This window comes from Stigmatopora nigra, chromosome 22, assembly GCF_051989575.1.
Source record: "Stigmatopora nigra isolate UIUO_SnigA chromosome 22, RoL_Snig_1.1, whole genome shotgun sequence".
Classification (NCBI taxonomy): domain Eukaryota; kingdom Metazoa; phylum Chordata; class Actinopteri; order Syngnathiformes; family Syngnathidae; genus Stigmatopora; species Stigmatopora nigra.
In genome coordinates this window covers 8,735,078-8,755,740 of record NC_135529.1, presented here as the reverse complement: position 1 = coordinate 8,755,740, position 20,663 = coordinate 8,735,078, and the positions used below count along the sequence as shown (strand labels likewise).

The 20,663-nt window shown below is 37.6% G+C and overlaps 1 protein-coding gene across 1 annotated transcript; it reads left to right on the top strand.

Moving 5' to 3' along the window:
- Window positions 1–2,900: 2,900 nt before the first annotated feature.
- LOC144215598 (guanine nucleotide-binding protein subunit beta-like protein 1) lies at window positions 2,901–20,204 on the top strand. Its single transcript, XM_077744645.1, has 7 exons — window positions 2,901–2,980; window positions 6,963–7,111; window positions 7,286–7,411; window positions 7,492–7,654; window positions 8,874–8,966; window positions 12,485–12,700; window positions 17,646–20,204. The coding sequence occupies exons 2-7, from the start codon at window positions 7,002–7,004 to the stop codon at window positions 17,922–17,924; spliced, it is 987 nt and encodes a 328-aa protein (XP_077600771.1). The 5' UTR covers window positions 2,901–2,980; window positions 6,963–7,001; the 3' UTR covers window positions 17,925–20,204.
- The last annotated feature ends 459 nt before the right edge of the window (window positions 20,205–20,663 follow it).

Here is a 20,663-nt window from a genome sequence, read left to right as displayed (position 1 = left end):
AGTGTGAAAGTGGGGTAATTGAATAGTTTTTAAAATGCAGTGGTTACTGCTGTATTTAAGATTTTGGAAATTATGGTGACAATGAATTAGAATTCATTGTTTGGTTGTTGTTTTTTTTACATTTTTGGATGACATTTTGGTACATTTTGTTCTGTTTTGGACTTTGAAAGAGTTATTATAAGACTCCATTGGAGTCATGCCATCTTACCTGTGATTAAAAAAATATGTATTGCATGAGTCAGTTGGAGCAGGACTCTCGTAGGTTAGTTTTCAGGTGGTTCATTCCAAGTTTCAATGAAGTTTTACATGGGATGGACTGTGGGATCCAATTTCCACACTATCTAGATTAGTTGACTTAAAAAAAGGGCTTATCAGCTTCTCAAATTTTGTTTGAATGACCTCCTATTACATTTCTGTTACTCTGTAAGAGCCATGTTTCTTTTCTACAAACACTTTTCATACTAATGCTTCAAACTTGTATTCTATTTGTGGTATCCTCAAAAATGTGCAAAACATTTCTTTAAAATCACAGTTTTTTAACTATAAAATGCTATTTTTTTCCTCTCCACGTGCTTTTAACATTACTATAGATTAATCTTCATTTAATGTAGTATAACTTGTAGCTTAGCTCATTACACTCATTGCATTCCAACACTTTTTTACCATGGCTGACTACACACTCCACCACAAATCACTCAAGTAAGACTTGAAGATCACAGCTTCAAAAAGCCAACATAACAACATTATCTGCACAAACCGATATGCAATACTGACCTTGAAAAATGGTTTTATTTTAAAAGAGGAAGGTTACAAACCTTCAAAAAAAACCTGATAAGACTATTAACTTGTGTCTTGGTTGTCTCCCTCATTACCACAACAAGGGAGGATATACTGATAAAGTATATGCTTAAGATGCCTCATTTTTTGCATTATATCTATTAAAGTTGTGTGAGTGATAATCTCCCGTGCTGGGATAGTGACTGGCAAGGCCACTCACTCCTCACTCTTCTGCTTTCTTCATTCACGCCTGAATTATTCAAAAAACAGGAAAGGGAGTGTCTGAAAATCAAAAGATGATAAAATGTTTCTCTAGCATGTACTCCGACGCTCGCTCCAGTCTTCTTCTTATCTGTACGTTATTCCAAATTACTGGAAGATAGTTGCAGGGTGAAGGTCAAGTTCATTTATGGGGGTCATTTTTAGTTACTGAGAGAAATGGGACCTCACGTTTCCTAATGTGATCTTGTCATTTCAGAGTTCTCACCATGAATTTCATTACTTTAAAAATACCCTTTATTATCGATTATGGAGAAATCCACCTTGACAAGCTCTGAGACTATTTATACTAGTACTTTAAAATCTTGTTTTATAGAAGCATTAAGATTTCATTAGAAGGACAGAGAGACGCTAGATAGTTTGAAATTCAATTATTGCCCCAGTAGTTGATTCAATTCTACTTAATTTTGACAGTAAAATTTGGCAATATGGTTCTACAGCCCCTCTATCTTTTATTAAATTAAAATTTAATATTTTTAATACATTCTTCTTGACTTTACTTTGTACTTTATACTTTTTACTTTAATGATGACTATGTTAATACTTTAGTCCTTTTTTTCTGTTTGTTTCATATGTACTGTTAACGGATGCACTTTTTTATATGTATCGTATCTTGTGCTGACCTGGCCTGCCTGTCAAATTTTTAAAGTGAATGTGGCCCCCGGGCCGAAAAGTTTGCTCAATAGACTGTCTGAGGTGTAAAAGCATGGTGGGGTTTTTTGTTTTTTTTGTGTTTTTGTTTTGTATTAAAGTGCTGACAGGTATTTTATGCTTTCATGTCAAATTTCCGATGCCACCTAAATTTATCGCACTTGTAGTCAGGCTTCTCTGTGGCCTTCTAAATCAGCGATGATCTGTAAAGTGACCTCTGTGACACAGACTGTGACCTTGTAAAGTCGTATGCCATTCCTGGGATTTCCTTACACACATTATTTATACACTCACTGCCCAATCCAATGATGTCACTGGTTGCTTGGTGCCTTTGCATGTTCACATATATTTAGCAATAAATCCTTTAAAATGGCTATGGTATCCCCTTTAAGGCTTCTTGAATTAATACCCTTAGGTTTCAAGCTCCCCATCCCTTGCATCATCTTGCACTGATCCATCGATATACCTTTTTATTCTTTCATTTTGGCGTACAGGGGAATGACTGACTCTAATCCATAGCCACAGAAGAGGTTTAAAATACTCCAGTTTCATTTAATCTTCCAGCTCAAACCAATCCAAGCTTGAAACTTGCTTTCTATGTGATTGGAATGGACAAATAAAGGTCTCCCCCAGAACTCTTGTGAAAAGGGTCTGTGTGTTCTGTGGATTAAGGCTGTGCGTGCTTTCTCTGTCTCTCTTTCTCAATCTGAAAAGAATGGAAAAAGGCTCACCTGCGCATGGAGTGTGACTCTTACAACTCACTTCAACAAAGTATGTAACCTTTACAAAATAATGCGAATGATGCAGTCCAATATTTAGTCAATCTAAAAATGTGAAAGGGTTACAAAGCATTTATTCCTTAATTAGAACTTTTCTTTTGTCTGAATACATGGTATATCTGCAATATCCATCTCAGAAACACACAAATTAATGTTTTTTTTAAATGTGATTTATATTTAACATTGCTTGTCATTCTTTCCTCTGTTTTTTATGTGATTTATATATAACTTTGCTTGTGTTTCTTTCCTCTGTGTTTCTCTCTCTCTCTCTCTCTCTCTCTCTCTCTCTCTCTCTCTCTCTCTCTCTCTCTCTCTCTCTCGCACGCTCATATGGTGGAGCACTAGAGGAGCGTGCGGAAGGTTTTTCTACAGGCATAGAAAAAGACAGCTCATCTCTCGTAAACAAGGGTCCTTTGTAAATCGGCGCATGTTTTGTACTTTCCTGCTCCACTAACAGGGTGCTGATTGTCAAAACATCGCTGTCGCCTTGAATGGTAGTGTGCTAAGCTTTCTTCGCTCCCTTCACAGTTTCTCATCCTAAATATGTGCCTTGCCTTGTCCGAGCATTTAAGATGTCTCTGTTTTATAGTTGGATGCCGGATCTGTGTAAGACTCACTAATGTTTTGACTAATGCAACCGATCTGTGATGAGACGCTTAAAATAATCAATCCCAAATGTTTTTGCCTTACAAATATCCTCCAAAACATGTCGTTGTAAATGTTTAAATTTGTTTGTATATTGAAATTGCTTCACTGTCACTATAGTAGATCTGATCACAAAATAATAGTGTACACGTGTTTACATGTGTGTATACGTGTATGCATGCACGTGTATGCATGTGTATGTGTATGTGTGTATACGTGTATGTATGTGTGTGTGTTTGTGTGCATATATGTAGTATATGTCTATATATATAAATATATATGCACACTCACTATGCATAAATAAGATTGTACTGTATTATCAAATGTATTTTATTTTAATTCCTCGAAAGAAGCAATGAAACTGACTTGCATCTCTCCCCAAAATTATTCCCATGAATAATTCTTTACTGACAGTATCAATCAACACCAGTTAATTAGGTGTTCATGAGGGCTATTTTGTATACCAGCATGAGGGTGCTTCAAGTTCAAAAAAACAACACCCATGAAGGTGTGCTTGAGTGGTTTGGTGTAGAATATACACAACCTTTACTGCAATGCAACCTCATCCAAAACCCTTTGAATGAATTTAATCCTAGATTTATGTTTATCCCTTGGGAATTAGTGTCCATGTCACATTGTGTTGAAAGGAATCACTTTAAGGGAGAAGTCAAAATGCTCCTAATTACTATTAGACAGACTCATGCAAAAATTATGCATGAAATGAACAGGCAAAAATACTCCATCTATAGTTATGCATTTTACAAACCATTTTTGGTCTGTTGTGTCACAAGAATTTTCTCCATTTAGTCAGTGGTATGTCTTCTATTTGAATTTTAGTATAATGGATTTTTTTCAACGTACACGTCCCTGTCGATCTTTAAGCCATCACACTGAAATAAGTGTTGACGTATGACATTTTAGCTATTGACCTTCTTGTGTTCATCTATCCTGTAGTGCCCAGGTAAATCCCTTTATGGAGGAAATGGGTGATAATGCAAACAGATAAGCACTGCTACCTGTTGACCATGGACAGGACTTGCTAAATCAAGACCCTATGACATAGTGCTCCATCAATGCTTGCCTCAATGACACCCACAAGGCATTGAGGCCTTATCTGTGGTGGCCCCTGCTTAGCATTCACGCCATTCCCACAAACAATGCCACCTCTTCCCGTTCAGTGGATCTGTGACTGACAGTGGGTGTTGGTGCACTTGTGTCTGACTTCAGCCTCTATCTGACACGGGGCTGTTTATCCAGTCCAGATCTCCCCAGCAAGACAAAATAGTGGGTGTGTGGCTTCCTAAACACTTCCCAAGTTGTTTGTCTAACTGGACTTTAATAATGGACCGGCTAAGTCCAGTTCTCCTTTCTGCTAGTTGGTTTCCTTCTCAAAACTATCTATAGTGGAAAGGCAGGGAAAAGAAGGTCCCCAACCACAGAAAAAGTATAGCAGAAGTCCCTCTTAGGTAACCTGTATATACATTAATTTAAAAAGAAATGACTATTATACCAGGTCTGGACTACTCTTGGATTAACAACCAAATTAGTCAATTGAAAGCCATATTCTGAACTCAGTTAAGTCGTGATAAAAAAAAAATAATAATTTTAATGATCTTTTAATTCAAGGGTAGGGAACCCATGGCTCGGGAGCCATATGTGGCTCTTTTGATGGGTGTATATATATTTTTCTACTTTCAAAGTGGTGAAATGGATAATAAATGCTCACATTTCCATGTATTTTTACTTTTAAATTCTGAGTATGGCTCTCAAGAAATAATGTTTGAAAATATTAATTGTTTATGTCTGGCTCTCTTCGTCAAAAAGGTTCCTGACCCCCGTTTTAATTGAATAAATGGATAAAGCAATGTTATCTGTACTTTTTGGGTGAACAAGTAACAGCATTTCTATTACAGCTCATGAAGTTGTCTCAAGTAATATCAGAACAGAGGATCTAGGAATCCAATATCTTTATGATGGTCCCTGTGAAGCAGAGCCATAATGAAAGTTCTCTAATAAGCCCCTGTGATCAGCATAGCCCTCTTGCCCGTTGTTATTTATGAATGGCAGATTTTGACAAGGCGGCACTTCAGGTGGGGAGCTACTGATTACGTGATACCAGCAAATGAGGAATGTGAGCAGGATACCCGCTTACTTTCACCTCCCAAAACCTAAAATCTTGAGTGCCTGGCATCATCATAACGCTACTTCTTTATGTAGTGAGGAAGAGAAAGGGTGGAGTTGGTCGGCGGTGCTCAGATAGTGGTGATGTTTGATCTGAAGGTCGCCAGCCTCTTGCTGGTGTTGAGAGACACTTGGCAGATGAGGCAGACTCTTATTTAATAACATGAAGGGGAAGCGGACCTTTTTCTCATAATTAGGCCTAATTACACAGTAGGTGTGGACAGACAGCTCAAGAAGAGACAAACTGCCTTTATCCAGAGACTTAGACTCAGATTACCCAGAGCTGTCTTATCTGTTACAGGTAGCAGAAGCTTCAAACCCCTTCTGATGATTTCTCCCCATTTCTGGAATATTAGGTGAACATCTTTAATGAGATAAGGAGAAATATCAGATGAGTTGTATCCGGTGTAGAGTTACTTTGCATTGAAATTTTGATCTGGATATATTTTTTTCCGGAAGGGTTAGGGGAAATCCTGCAGACTTTTTGTTTGGGTTTTGAGTATTTGGGTTTGTGGGTGACTGGAACTGGATATGCATCATGGTCATTGTTCATTAATGTTCAGAAAATGGGAATTTTGACGCCTGATTAAACAGAAGAAGCAGTCCAATGGGGAGTCATATAGTAGGGGAAAGTTGCCATTGTACTCATCTTGTATACAAAGTTTAGTTTGGCAATTTACAGACCTTCACAAAGACACGTCCATTGCTGTCCTCTTGCTAATGTTGTTTTTTTTTAAGGTAACATGATTTGCCAGTGAAAAGTTGAACCCCCCATGGTTTTTAGTCAGTAAAAACAAACTGCTCTGTCCATGAGTCATAGTTCCACATTTGGCCTTGAGTAAGGACAATAAGTAAACCTTAATCCACCTGTTATCAAGGTGAGCCTCTGACTGTCACACACTCCCGCAGACAGTCGACATTGACTCGGAATGCAGATTTAACCACCCATTAGCTTTAAACAACAGAACCACAATTGTTGGCTTTTGCCATTTTCTTCATACCACACTAAAACGAGTTTGTACAGTTGTTGATCGAAACTAGTTGGGAAAGATGATTACCGTAGTATTGGTTTGTTGAGACAATATCAGTGGAGATATGTATATTTCATTCATTCATAGTCTGTACCATTGTCAATAGCACTTATCCTTGTCAGGACTTTGGGCAAAAGGCAAACTACACCCTAGATGGGTCGCAGGGCACAGATTGAGATAGACAGCCATTCACAATCACAGTGCCGCTGAGTGGGATGCGTATGTACATTTTATGACAATATTTTGGTCTACGTGTAGTTATAGTCAACATTAACAAGATGACATAAAAGCGTCAGCTTTTACACGTGCCCCTAGAAATGAGACTACTGAAATTGTTCATTGTAATTAAGCTGTCACAAGTTACAATTTATGTTGTATTGAGTAATAGGGGTGTTGTGCTATAGTCTGGAAAGAGGATGTCGACAATAACTACAGACTTTGCATCAGATTGCTGCAGGGTTTATAGCCCCTCATTGGTACACTTTTTCCCCGTTTTCTGTCTGTTTGTGTGTGGCAGCTTGTTAGCAATGTGTGCCCATTTTACCCTTTTCTAACTCAGGCCTTATGTCACTGTTCAATGGGTTTTAACAGCAGTATTACTTGTGTTTTTGTTCTTCAGCAGGCATCAGGTCTTCCTGTGACTTGATGAACTTGGGTGATGTCTCAGTCAGCTCCGTCTCCAATCTACACCCTGAGGGGTTCCAATGGGGCCTTCAACACCCTCCATTTCTCTTGCGATCGAGGTGACACTCCCCTTCTCTTCTCTGGGTAAGACATTTTTAACCATTTCATAAAATGCAAAAGCATTTTATCCTCAAACTCAAAATGTCATAGCTTATTAATTATGGTACATATCTATAACATAATGTAGAGGATAAACTCAGCTAGGAACCTAGAAACTGGCAATGTGGGAAGTAGTTATGGATATTTTCAATTTTACAGATCTGGGAAAGGTGCTATCCATGTCTGGAATTTGGAAAACAGGAGGCCAGAGAGAATTATACAAGGTCATTCTGGGAGTTCAGTTATCTGGATTAACACACTTCCCTGGGAAGATACACTCATTAGGTGAGTATACTGTCCATACAGATTTTGATTTTGCTTCCCTTACCATAATCGACAATGTATTTTTGTCTTCTCTTTCTAAGCCAGGGAAGGGATATGAAAATCTGTCTTTGGGATTTGAGTCAAGCTCGTTCTCAGCTGGTGGACTCACTGAATACAGGAAGTGTTGGATTCTGTCAGTGTTCCTTACTGGAGACAGGGCCGAGGACCTGCCTACTCGCTTTTGCCGGAAAAGAAACTGAGGAGGTGAGAGCAACTTGCAAGGACAAAATATAAGAACAGTCATCTGCACATATTTATCTATATTTAGCTGGCTCATATTCATGTCTCACTATTCCATAGGGCTGTATCCATCTAAATTTTCCATTGGATGCCCCTTTACTTTACCATTACATTTAGATTAGGTTTAAATGAGGAGCTTTTATGATCATTTTTGTGCCATTCTTGACACCCAATGGCTTCTTATGTTAACTTCTGAATCAGTGCTGGCAGAGGGCAATCTTCTAGGCATTTCTTCTTGCCTACAGATTCATGTTACTTCCTCTAGCGTGTAGGAACTACACTTGAAAGGCTCAGAACAGTCACCTGATCCAACCAAATGTGCCTCTACTAACCCCCCAACCAGGGGGACCAGGCACCAAGGCGTCTTTGACTCCACAGCACCTCAATAATGCCATTGTCCCAACAGACACAGACAGAAATAGACACACATGCAACATCCCAGATCAAGAAGGAGGTCACTGTTGATTTTTTTTGCCATTTTTTTCCCTTTCCGCTCAATTAAACAGGCATAACTGGTCCAGACAGATGGTTATCGTGCTCAAATATGACGCCCATGATTAGAAGCAATGATACTTACATGTTTGGCAGTATTTGGCACCATTGTTTTTCCATAGCCATGGCTGAAATTGTTTGGTTGGGGAAATGTGCAATCAAGTAGGTAGAATAGCTTATCAGTTATTTTGACTTTGGTTTATCCCTTTCTAATTGTGGCAGTGAACAATTCATTAATAGCATATATGCTTTATTTATGGGCCAGGTGATGAATAGCTTGAATAGAAGTTCTCTTGGGGCAATGACATGTACTTTAAAAGCCACTTTATCAAGAATTTGTGTAAGCATGCTGGACAGAAAATAACAGATAGATTGCCTAAAGGCCTTTTGAATTGTGGCCTAATTAGAATGAATAACCAAATCGTTAATATGGATTAAGTAGATAGGTGACTTTTAGCAATGTGTATAGCCACAAGTTTTAGACAGTCGATCCATTTAGAAACTGTACTATTATATGCACAAAAAGAAAATTCAGGGTATATATAACGTGGATTTATTACAGACACTGTGATATATTGGTTTGTGCAACATTATTTATTATTATTTGTCCCAAATATATAATGTACAAAGGTGTGGTAATCCATATATGTATTATAAATCTTATTGTTAACTTTTTCCCCTTTTTCTCCAGATCATGATCGTTGAGCTACCCAGTAAGAATGTGTTGTGCCGCCTGGTACCCGATTTGAAACTGGGGATGGTCATGTGTGTCAAGCTTTGGCAGGTAAGCAATGAGCCTTTGGAAAGGTTCAAATTCTACTATATCTTGTAAAAATTACAAGTTTTTCTTCGGTTATTTAAATGAAAGGCTATATACACCAAGATGAATGATAGCTTAAAGGGGCATTGACAGTTGTCCTTGTATTTCTATTGAAACACAAATCCAATAGCGAGAGAGGATAGAAAAAGCATAACTTCATATATAAAAAAAGGAGATTCTACTCTATTATTCATTTCCCTGTTATATTAAAAATATATATATAATAGGAAAAAAAACACATCAAGGGTTTAAGTAGAGTATTTCATAGATTTTTGCTTATGGAGGGCAGTTTTTCTGTATACTATATATTTTTTTTACGTTTACTTGCTTGGTACTGGTGTGTTAGCTACCCATAACAAGGTGCACCGACAAAAAAATGGAACAAAAATGCACGTGCAAGACGTGGCACATCATTTAAAACGCGACAGCTCGTCTTGGACCATTTTTCCAAGCATTTCTTCTCAACTTGCAAAGTCCCAACACTGTAATTAGGCTGTTTTGGAATGGGTGGGGGTTCTCAGTCATATATCAGCCTGCAGCTGTACATCCAATGTGATCCCAGCATAAGTTTGCTTTCTGTTTTGTAAATTAACCAGTCCTGTAATTATTTTGATGGTTAACAATTGATGTGTTGACTTTTGAGCTTTGTGGGAGGTTGTTTTGAACATTCTTTAATTAGACAGTAAAAAGATACTACCTTCAATTTCATTAACATATATTTATATGGATGTGAGTGGGAAGCAGAATTGAAAAAGATACATAATTCTCTAGCTGTATTCCTGTCTTAAAAGTTGACGGAACTTCTCTAGAGTTATGATTTTTTTTTTGACAGTGAAAGCTTTGAAAAGTGTGGGAAGAAAGCACTACATGTGAATTGGACTTAAGTTGGGTTTGTGAGTTTTTGGAGTCCCCGTGAACAGAAGTGATGTATGATCTGTAAGGCTTTTGTTGTGAGCCCAAGCTGGCGAGGAAAAGGAAATGTTCTTATACAGATATCTATCACTCTCAGCTCATCACTAGGAAATGATTCGTTCCTGATGTTGAAACATTTCCATTCCACTGTTGACGATTCAACAGGACAACATGATTCGGGGAGTTACATGACCGATGTGTAAATATCGTGTAGCAGACACTGGTTTCATTTGTTTTTACCGACTGGGGTTATTAATAGAGAGGAAATAAAGTTTGGTATTGATGTTGTGCAAATGTTGCCTGCTGAATTTGAAAACACGAGTTGAAATTTGCCTTGACATGAAAAGCTTTATCGCTTTGTTTTCTTATACTTTTTTTAATATAAGGACAATGTGCTTTAACTTTTCAACAATCAAATATGAATGCACCCAATCAAAAGTCTCATTTTTAATGATTGACCTTGTACAATTTTACTATTTTCAGTGAATTGAACCTGTTAAAATGTTTAATCACATATAGATTTGGACTTTAAAACCACACATTTTTCCTCCATACACAAACTAGGCAACATTCTATTCACTCAGCCATCAATTTTCAACATCACTTATGATTCACATAAAATATCTCATCTATTTTTAGCGATTTCCTGACAAAAATCGAGAATCAAATTTATCGGCCGAAAATGTACTCAATCCAAAATTTCAAAAAGTTGCTCCAGTCTTACTCTACAGTTGGTCTTAATAATATAAACCATTCTTTGTCATACATTGGGCATTTTTGCTAGATTTCATATTGACACAGTCCAAAACATAATTTGATTGGGCGCCTATAACAAGTCACCATCCATCTCTGCAGCTGTTGTATTCTGATGAACTTCTCCTATAGTTTCTATTCCCATTCCAGCCGAGAGCCCCCGTGTAGAAAAGCCTGCGTAGGATATAATGAATTAGGTGTCTACCCAGGGTTCCCTGACCTCTGGCCCATAACATCGTCAATCAAGGAGGTCTTACATTTTACTGAAACGGTGGGCCCCAAAATTCTAAGCCCATCCAGACCCTGGTGGCAAGCAGAGGCAGCTGATCTTCACTTGTTATTATTTGTTTTCGTAATCCCTTTAGTGGTCATCCTGAATGATGTTTTTGGATGAAATACATGAATCTTGTCGAATATTTGTTTAAAAAGTTGAGTAAGAGAAATACATTGTGTTAATGAGAGGAGGACTTAAAGATATATGAAAATATCTTCCCCTTCTGGCACATATGGAAAAAATTTGCTTCTCTTTTTTTTTTGCCCGTCATTTAAAGGCACATTTTTATGCCATGAAGTCGTTGTAGTCTTAATAAATAGTGATGTTAAGGAAAAATGGGCTTTCTTTGTTGTTTGGGCTATTTCCAACCAATCAAAAATGGTTGATGGTTAAACATCACAAGTTGTAGTTGCAATTATTTCTCAACTTTCAACTCTTCGTGTCCTTTTCTCCCTCATAAGAGGGATGTGAAACCCAGCTATTTTATCAGCCCACCTGTATATTCTCTTTCATTGAAGTAATTTATAGACTCTGTGCATTGGCAACTCTGCACCACCACTCCTCTAACTTTCTGATCCCATATACACTTTACTAGAGGAAGGCAGGAAGCACTAAGAGGTTATCAGCGACTGCCAACTACTCAGAGATGTAGCTTCATCATCCTTCCGAAGCTTTGCTTATTATGGGTCTTTTTTCCTTTCTTCACATTTAACTCTCGCAGCGCCATTGATGATAGACATCCAGTCACTTGGTTTGTTTCATTCTGTTGTGAATTGATTTGCCGCAATCAGTTAATAGTATTTGTCTTACAGATGTGTGTTTTTTACCGTGTGTATTATTTCATGGTTTGTGATTCCGAAGGGGATTTTCTTTCTTAAAATAGTGATCGAAATCTACTGAACGGTGATGAACATATTTTTCTGAGATGATAAAACTTGGATTGTGTGGATTCTTAAAAAATAGGACAGGTTAGGTAAGGTTAGAACTTTATTTCATTTTATATTCGGGACATTTCTTGGTTGCAGTAGCAAGACAGACAAAGACACACAAAACATTGTAGACCTAGTTAAAAAAAATGGAGCCACACACTGGAAATCCACAAGTTAATGCACTGCAATAATATAAACTGATGGAGACTAAGACAGAATTTCTAGGTGGTATTTTCAGCATTTAACTTTCTTGCAATATGCATTCTTGGTATTGACAAAAATAAACTAGGTTTTTAGCCAGAAAATAAATAACTAATGAAAAAAAACAATAATTCTGAGAACATTATTAGCTTTTTGTCTCAGTTAGTATATCGAAGAGGAGTAAATTGAGCAGTGGTGTAATGAAGTGCTGTTAAGAGAGAACAGCAGCTTGATGAATGAGGCCCAAAGTGACTCTGTGGGTGTCAGCAGAAGCTTCCAGCAAGATAACCTCTGCTCCGCTGGGCTTCCAGTATCACACAGCAGTAAATGCCATTTTGCCAGTAAAGTCCTCTTGAAGCCAAGTCCTCTCTGATTTTTTTTCTTCTTCCCTTATCTTCCTGTCTCACCTTTAGCCACAGTCAGGTCCTGGACCCCTTTTGCTGGCTGGCTATGAAGACGGTTCACTATTGTTATGGGACATAACCCAGAGGTCCAAACTGAGTCAAACCAAAGTCCACCATGAGCCTGTCATGTGCCTGACCTTTGACCCAGAAATTATGAAGGGCATATCTGCATCTTCGGAGAAAAATCTCTCCACGTGGATCCTGGACCAACAGAATAACTTTCAGGTTAGTTGGGCCCAGAAAATAGGCCGTTTAGTCATATTTAATTCTCATAATAGACCTGGTGTTGAAGAGCTAATGATTGGTGGATCCATGCTAATATAAAGTTGTAGTTTATTCCAAATCCCATCAAAACATTTCCATAATTCCAATATTGAATATCAAATCTGGTGAAATGCTAAAAGTGGAACTGGGAATGTTTAAGAAGGTATTTTCTATAAATCAACTGTAAAGCGGATGTCACTCAAAATTGCAACCACCCACTCATATGGTGCTTACTCATTAGTTATGCGTCATACTATTATAGTGACATACTAAAAACAGTACAGGATTTTTTTTTAAATTGCTAACTTTGCAATCATAATAAATTCCTTCTCACAATACTTAATTTAGCAGTTAAAGCACACCCTAAAATGTCACGGAAAATCCATTCCCTCTCACAGTTAGCCACACTTTTCCCGAACACAAAACGAGGCAAAACACATGAAAATATCACTCGAACGTGGAACTCGTAACTCATTTTACGTAACAGTCGACGCCTCCGAGACCTCACGCCTCATTACAAGCCATATATTCTCTCAATTTCATGAGCGAAAAGAGAATGCGTCCATTTTAGAGCCAACCTCCATGAATCAGAGGGTCGGCAAAGAACCCAAAGCCGATCGAATACGCGCCCCAACACTCTGAAACTTGTTTTTCTTTCCAGGCTTTTCACAAATGAATGCTTGAATGAGAAATATTTGCAAAGCCTTGTTTTGCTTTCCCTCTTTAACGGCGTCTGTAAATATAGTACGGTGGTGGATGTTGTCCGATTGACCAAATAAGAAAAGAATGCTTATTTTGTGTATTTAGCTTAAGCAACAAAATATTGATTCAGTTTGTAATCCAGGACAGGAAAGAAAAAGCACATGGAAAGAGAGCAAAAGCATATCCACTAGGGGATTTTAAATTATTACTAAGTGTAGCTCAGTGTGAAGTCCAGACAGCAACGTTCAGTTCCTCCCACAGAAGTATTTTTGTGTGGCAGTCGTCGGAGGGTGGGCAGAAGGGAACTGCTGGGTGGCGCAGGTCCTGACGGACGACCCCTGAGAGGTAATAAAAATATCAAAACCCTGGAGGCCCCTTAACTAAACAAAAAACACATCTGCAGTAAAGGGAACAGTAGACACAGTGGGAAGCTGCAATAAAGGTTGAGGAGGCTCTAAGTGCCACAGTATCCCACTCCTTATGAATTACTGCTTTTTACGTAGCCCCCATTGTGGAGTTAACTGGCAAGCCAGATAAATGTTCCGAGTTGTGAAAGGAAGGGAAAAGTAAATGAGACAAAACTTGCCATAGTCAAGATTTACCGGAGCTCAATGTTTTTTTGAAGTTGCCTTATCAAGGCCAGATAAAGATGGATTTCTTTGGGAATTGAGGTTAATGCGATGCATATGGTTCTCAAGTGGTTTTTATCTGTTGGATGACCTTACCGTGCCAGTGCATCATTTTCCGTTCAGGTTTTTTTTTTGTTTTTGTGAGTGTATGTTTTGGGACTGCGTGGTAGGATTTGCAAACTGTTAAGTTGGATAGATATATATTGAGAAGGTTATTCAATGTACTGATGGAGCATGGATTTATGTTCCTTCAGAAGGGGCGGAAGAAAAAACTGGTTGCCTCATACAGGAAAAATTAAGAAGATTTGTCATAGGAACTGTGTTAATGTTTTTTTGCAGATATGGGTTAGATCAAGGGTGTCAGACTCGGGTTGGTTCGCGGGCCGCTATAATGTCAACTTGATTTCACGTGGCCCGGACCATTTTAGATGTAATATTTAGATTTTTTTTTTATAAATGGTTTTAAAGAACTGAATTTAAAGCCCTGAATATTCAGGTTTTTTTTTAGATCTAAAACAATGTTTATTTTAGCTTTTTTTAAATATATTTTTAGATTTTACAGAATGATTTTTGAACTAAAAACGGAAAAAACAGATTAAAAATGACTATTATTGATTTAAAAGGGGGGGAAATCAGGAAATATAATATACATCTATACTCTTCATTTTAATTTGATCCTAAAACAGAAAGTCGGCACTTATGATTTACTTTCCCGGGCCACACTAAATGGTGCGGCGGGCCATATTTGGCCCCCAGGCCGCCACTTTCACACTAGTGGGTTAGATTATTTAGGAAAAATGCTTTTTTTTTGGGGTGGCACAATATTGATATATATTCAATACTTAAAAACTTACACTTAAAATAACTCATTCATTGTATGTTGATTTCTTGCAAAGCACTGAACAGGGAAATCAAAGTTTCTCACCAGTTTTAATTATTTTGCTGACAATAAATCAAGGATGGGCTAGTCTAGAAAACAAACCTCACAAGTCTTTATTTGTAAGCCTTGTGTTTTTTTTTCTAAATGGAAATGCTCACTTGTTTGACACATCCATCTCTTGTCAGCCAAAGCCAAGCTCTGACAGGCAAGGTGACAAAAGGCTGTAATCTCCTCCTTCGTGAGTGTGATTCAGGTCCAGGGTGTGTCAGAAATGCCTGTGAAAAGCCTTCTCGTCGATGGGCTCCAGTGAGTGAGCGATGATGGGATGTTTCAGTGGATCAGTGCGAACGACAAGACTGAAGGGAAGATGAGGGAGAAAAGTGGAACATGGTACGAACACTAGTTGCCAAATGAATGTTTCTCATTTGGAAGAGATACTGCAAAGAAAGCCTTTAGTGTGAAATTATGTATTTGAGCCAAAAGAATGTCTCCTGAGCAGCAATGGTAACAGCTTTTTTATTCTATAAAAAAAAAATACAAATCTCCAAGAGCACTGGTGTGAAAGTGGTGGCCCGGGGGCCAAATCTGGCCCACTGCATCATTTTTTGTGGCCCAGGAAAGTAAATCATGAGTGCTGACTCTGTTTTAGAATCAAATTAAAAGGATAGATATAGATGTATGTTATATTTCCTGATATTCCCCCTTTTAAATCAATAATTGTAATTTTTGAATCATTTTTTCTGTGTGTTTAGTTCAAAAATCATATTGTAAAATGTAAAAAATATATCTAAAAAAATACATTGTTTTAGATCTATAAAAAACTGAATATTCAGGGCCTTTAATCCAGTTCATTTAATCAATTTATTAAAAAAAATCTAAAATATATCTAAAATGGTCTAGTAGTATACTAATTTGCATAATAAAAGCAATGAGATATTTTTTATGAAAATGTTTCAAACAGTACTTCCGTCTCTGCCAAAACTAGGAAAAAGTATTACAATAGATTTTATCTTGGTGTACATCTATTCGGCTTTTAAATAGGTTAGAAAAACAACATCACTTCCTAAAAAAATATATAAATGGCTAATCCATGTTGAAAATGACCATATCCCTTGACACAATACCTCTACATTATTCATCCATTCCGATTTAGTACTTCCAAATGACCCTATAATAAAACAAATGCCCTTTCCTGACGCAAATTTTTGAATAGAAAACAAACACAAACAGACACTTTAACCCATCATTATCAGGCCTCTAATTCAAACCAGATGGAGAGAGGTCGTAGCATACCAACTTCTTGAGGTAATAACAAACCTCCAAACAATCTGTCACCCCAAAGTTTTCTCTGCACCAGTGTAGCTCGGCTTGTTTGGTCTAGGCAGCCACACACGGACGCTGTTGGTACCCGTGATGATAGCGAGATTAATATTATCCAAGAAAAGGAGGGTACAGAGGGGGTTACTCTCTCTCCCTTCTACACAAAGCTTTCTTTTCTGATCAATGGCATTCCCCTCTGCTCTCTTTCACTTGCATTCCTCTTTATCCACTCGGACAGTGAGTACCTGGCTTATATCTTCCACATGCGGCTTGTGTATAGTTGCAACCCCGGAACAGGAGCAGATAAATTCAGCGACATATCTTTCTATGCAAGACCATTAGTCTCCTTAGTCACAAGCCATGAAGTCAATTTTACGCTGTTCAGTTGGATTCCAGACCCTTTGGAGATCCAGATGTTTTGCGATGCATGGCGTGTTCCAGCTGAGATCACCAGCCTTGCAGAAAGAGCACGTTTCTCTTCCGAGGAATGCCCACCTCCAAAAAAGACTAATTTATTATGAGATGTCAAAAATTGTGCTCCTTTAGTGAGACTTTTTGAAACACTGTAGCTCACAGAGGAACAGATCTGTAGCTAATCCTTAGCAGGCAGGCATTACAAATGCGTATTAATCGCGGGTCTTCGTTTTGCGGGACAGAATGTGATTCATTAGAGGTGCTTAAAGCAACAAATCGTCTGCAAACAAGCATTTCACCAGTAGAGCTTCTCTCTCGCTTACAAACTGTGACAAGGGTAACTCAAACGCCGTGTGCTTGTAGTGTAGCCCCTCCTAAACGCTAAACCAAATAGAGGAACGCAGAGAGATTTGGTCATGGCCCTCATCCCCTAATGTTTTATGCTTGATGATTGAGACTGGGAGTTTATGGGCCTCGATCTGCAGAAATTTAACCGTATTCTTGGATCCTTGTCATTGAAAAAACTGAATCTCTTTGTCATTGTTTGTGTTGTATGTAAGGTCGTAATTGTTTGATTTACTTGCCCCATTTAAAGTATTGTTTTTCCTTCTTTTCTGTGAATATCTGACACTAGAGATTAGGTTTTCTAATTTAGTTATTGCTCTTTTTTTTATTTCTATCTGCATTTCAAGAGGAAACAAAAAGAAACATCCGCTACTGCTTTGCGCAAAAAAAGGCAGGTCATGTCTTGTTTTAATTCAAAGCTTCACATTCAATGCAGCTTGATGATGTAATATTTTAATGAATGGTGTGGATTAAAAAAATCATTTATTGCTATGCTATACCCTCCAGGCCACTTCTTATTATGTATATTTATATTTAATGTGGATAAAAGATATCTACATTCCAATAGTTGCAACATTATATTCATTTTTGTTGTATTTCTTTTGTTTTTTGATAGCTTCAAGACAACATAACTCTAACCAACCCTGGTGTTTCCCAGCTAAGTCTTAGAAAAGATGGCAAACTTTTAGCATCAGCTGGATGGGACCACAGGGTACGGATATTTCACTGGAAAAAACTACGACCTCTGGCAGTTCTGCAGTATCACAGTGATCTGGTGCTCAGTGTTGCTTTCTCTGACCACAAAGACCCTAGACAAAGACTTTTAGCTGCTGGATCCAAAGACCAACGTATCAGCCTGTGGTCTATATTCAATCAGGAACCTGGCAAATGCTAACCCTCAGGAGGAATGTAATGTGAATGCTCAATGGCAATGTTGAGTCTGGAACAGGGTAACTAACCTGAAACCCCCAAAAAGCTAATGACTACCTACAGTGATATCTGAAGAAGTGAAGATGTCAAAATATCATCTTTCCTATTGACGGACTGAAGCAGTCAAGTACTGACAACATGCAGCATTTTAAGGGAATGGTAAGGTGACCAATCATTGGCTGCGAATTGAGTTGAAGGTATGAACAGCAAATGACGAACACAGTTCCTACTAACACGTTTCTTCTTCTGATCACACATCTCTGAAATTCTGTGATTGTGTTTACTTACGTGCTGTTAGATTTGCTCCAGTGGACTTGAATATAAGTGTGTACGACGCACCTGAGCAGATATATAATCCTGTGTTATTACAGGAGGTTAGCACAGACATTGTGGGTTAAACTGAGCTGCGTTTGTCAAACATAGCTAATCGCAGCAGGCCTGAGCAACACAGGACCTGATTTCATATAACAGCTGTTGCATTCTTGGTTAACATTACCTTTTCTTGAATAGCTATTATTTTCATTTTGACAAGGTTTTCCACATACAACATACTGCGGAAATTGACTACATATTTGTTGGGATTTATTAATGTAAAACTTTGGTATCAATAGCAATTACCGTAATTTTCAGACCATAATGTGCACCTGAATATATGAATTTTTTTATACAAAAATAGTTTAAAAAGTTATTTTAGGTTTTTTGCTAAGTCTTTCTCCGTTGTTTTTATAAGTTATCTGTGTTTCTACCGTTTTACCATGGCAAAATAATAAATCCATCCACTGCCAATGGCGTAGAGCGCCCTCTTGCAGTGCAATTTAAAAATAACATGCGGAATCATCCAATAATGTCGGATTAATTTCACACATAAATCGCACTGGAGTATAAGTCGCACCCATGATAAAACTAATAAAGAACTATGACTTATAGTCCGGAAAATACGGTACTTAAACTCAAAAAGCAGAACTAATTCAAATATTTGTCACTTTTTGTTTATCAATAATAAGGTTACCAAAGATTTGGATCTCACTCAACATACGTACGTGTAGCTGGACAATATTATAAAAGGATATACGAACATCCCCTCAGCGGCTTGGTTTTCAGGACATGTTTTCCTTGTACCCCGCAGAGGTCCGTCTAGGCCTTTTGTCCCTGACCCCTCTGCTGACATCTCCCATTCATGATAGCTTCCTAAGTCCCATGTTAGCTTTGAACAAACAGCAGCTTCGGCGTGGGCCAGCTTCCGCCCTGGCTCTGATAAATCAAATGCCAGCTCCGTCGGTGCAGATGTCTGCTGAATGGAGCAGACAGCAACCTGCTGCTCGGAGGAGTGGATGGTGGACCTCGTAAATCACCTCATAATGGATGTTTTAGGAAGTCAATAAATGGAAGGGGACGCCCCCCGCTACAATAGCCCACGAGCTTCACTTATCACCCAACGTGTGTCTTCTTTGGCTTGGAAGGTCAAAGTTCACTTTGGCTTTAGGGTAGGGCATCTTTGCAAGTTTTTATCGTTGGAAAATGTTCATGGGAGCTTTTAACCTGTTTTGAGGCCTATGTTTAGTTGTATTTAGCTTAATAAGGAGGATGTAAGAAAGAATTTGAATAATGGTTCCCAGATAGTGCGGTCCAGATAGAGGCTTCATGGAGCAGATGTTCCACATGCAGATAAGTGTGATATGATGCTCCAGGTTGCATTGTCATCCATCATCATTCGCCTCATATTTCAATGGCAAATCGTTGGCATTCTGTCACCACAAACTCCTCAAATTCAATCTAGTTTTTTTTCGTTATGACTGATTGACGATATACGACCAAATTTAAAAAAACAACCGTAACTGTATGCAAGTTCATGCTCAAAAATGGGCTATGGAAGTATGTTTCGTGCAGAATAATGTACATATTTATGTTATAGTGATAAAATGATTTTCTGATGTTGGGTTGAAAACACAACATTTTGCAAACTATTATATTTTACTTGCTTTTATATGACTTTTAAAGTTACTTTAGTTGTTTTGTACTTTTGCGGATTGTTTGTGACAAATTCTGACATTCTAACAAGGGCCCATTTTTGTTTTTAATTGAGTTACAATTTCCCAAAGTATTCTTATGCATTTAATCCTAATTCTCATCCTTACTCTTCTCAATTGTTTCTCCCTTTGCTTTAAACATGTCTGATTGCTTCACATGTTGTTTTGGAACATTTTGAATTACTTTGGTTTATTAAAAAAGCAAAGTGAAAACTTCATTTAAAAAATTGTGTATTTAGTTAGGGTCATATTTTTTTTCCTAGTCACATATAAGTTATGTATTATTTACCAAGTTACTGTTCAAAATCGAGTGTGTGTGAGTGTGAGTTGTATATAATTTATTCCTCACATTCCCTCTATTTATTCAACAGTGTTCCTTTTATTTATCACTTTGCAACTTCTTAAAATAATTTAAATATAATTTAATCAGCATAAAAAGCTTGTTTTGCTCATCAAAATTGAATCAAATAATAATAATAATCCATCAATATACTTCCTATAATGTAAATGTGATTATTATATATATATATTGTAGCTCATGAAAGTCTTGCATCAGAAGATTTCATTTACAATATTCACTTAAAGGATATTGAATGGTCATATTAACACTATATTATGAGTGCAATTCATCAACAGGTTAAAAATCCGTCTGTCTTGTGGAAGCAGTTGTATGTGGC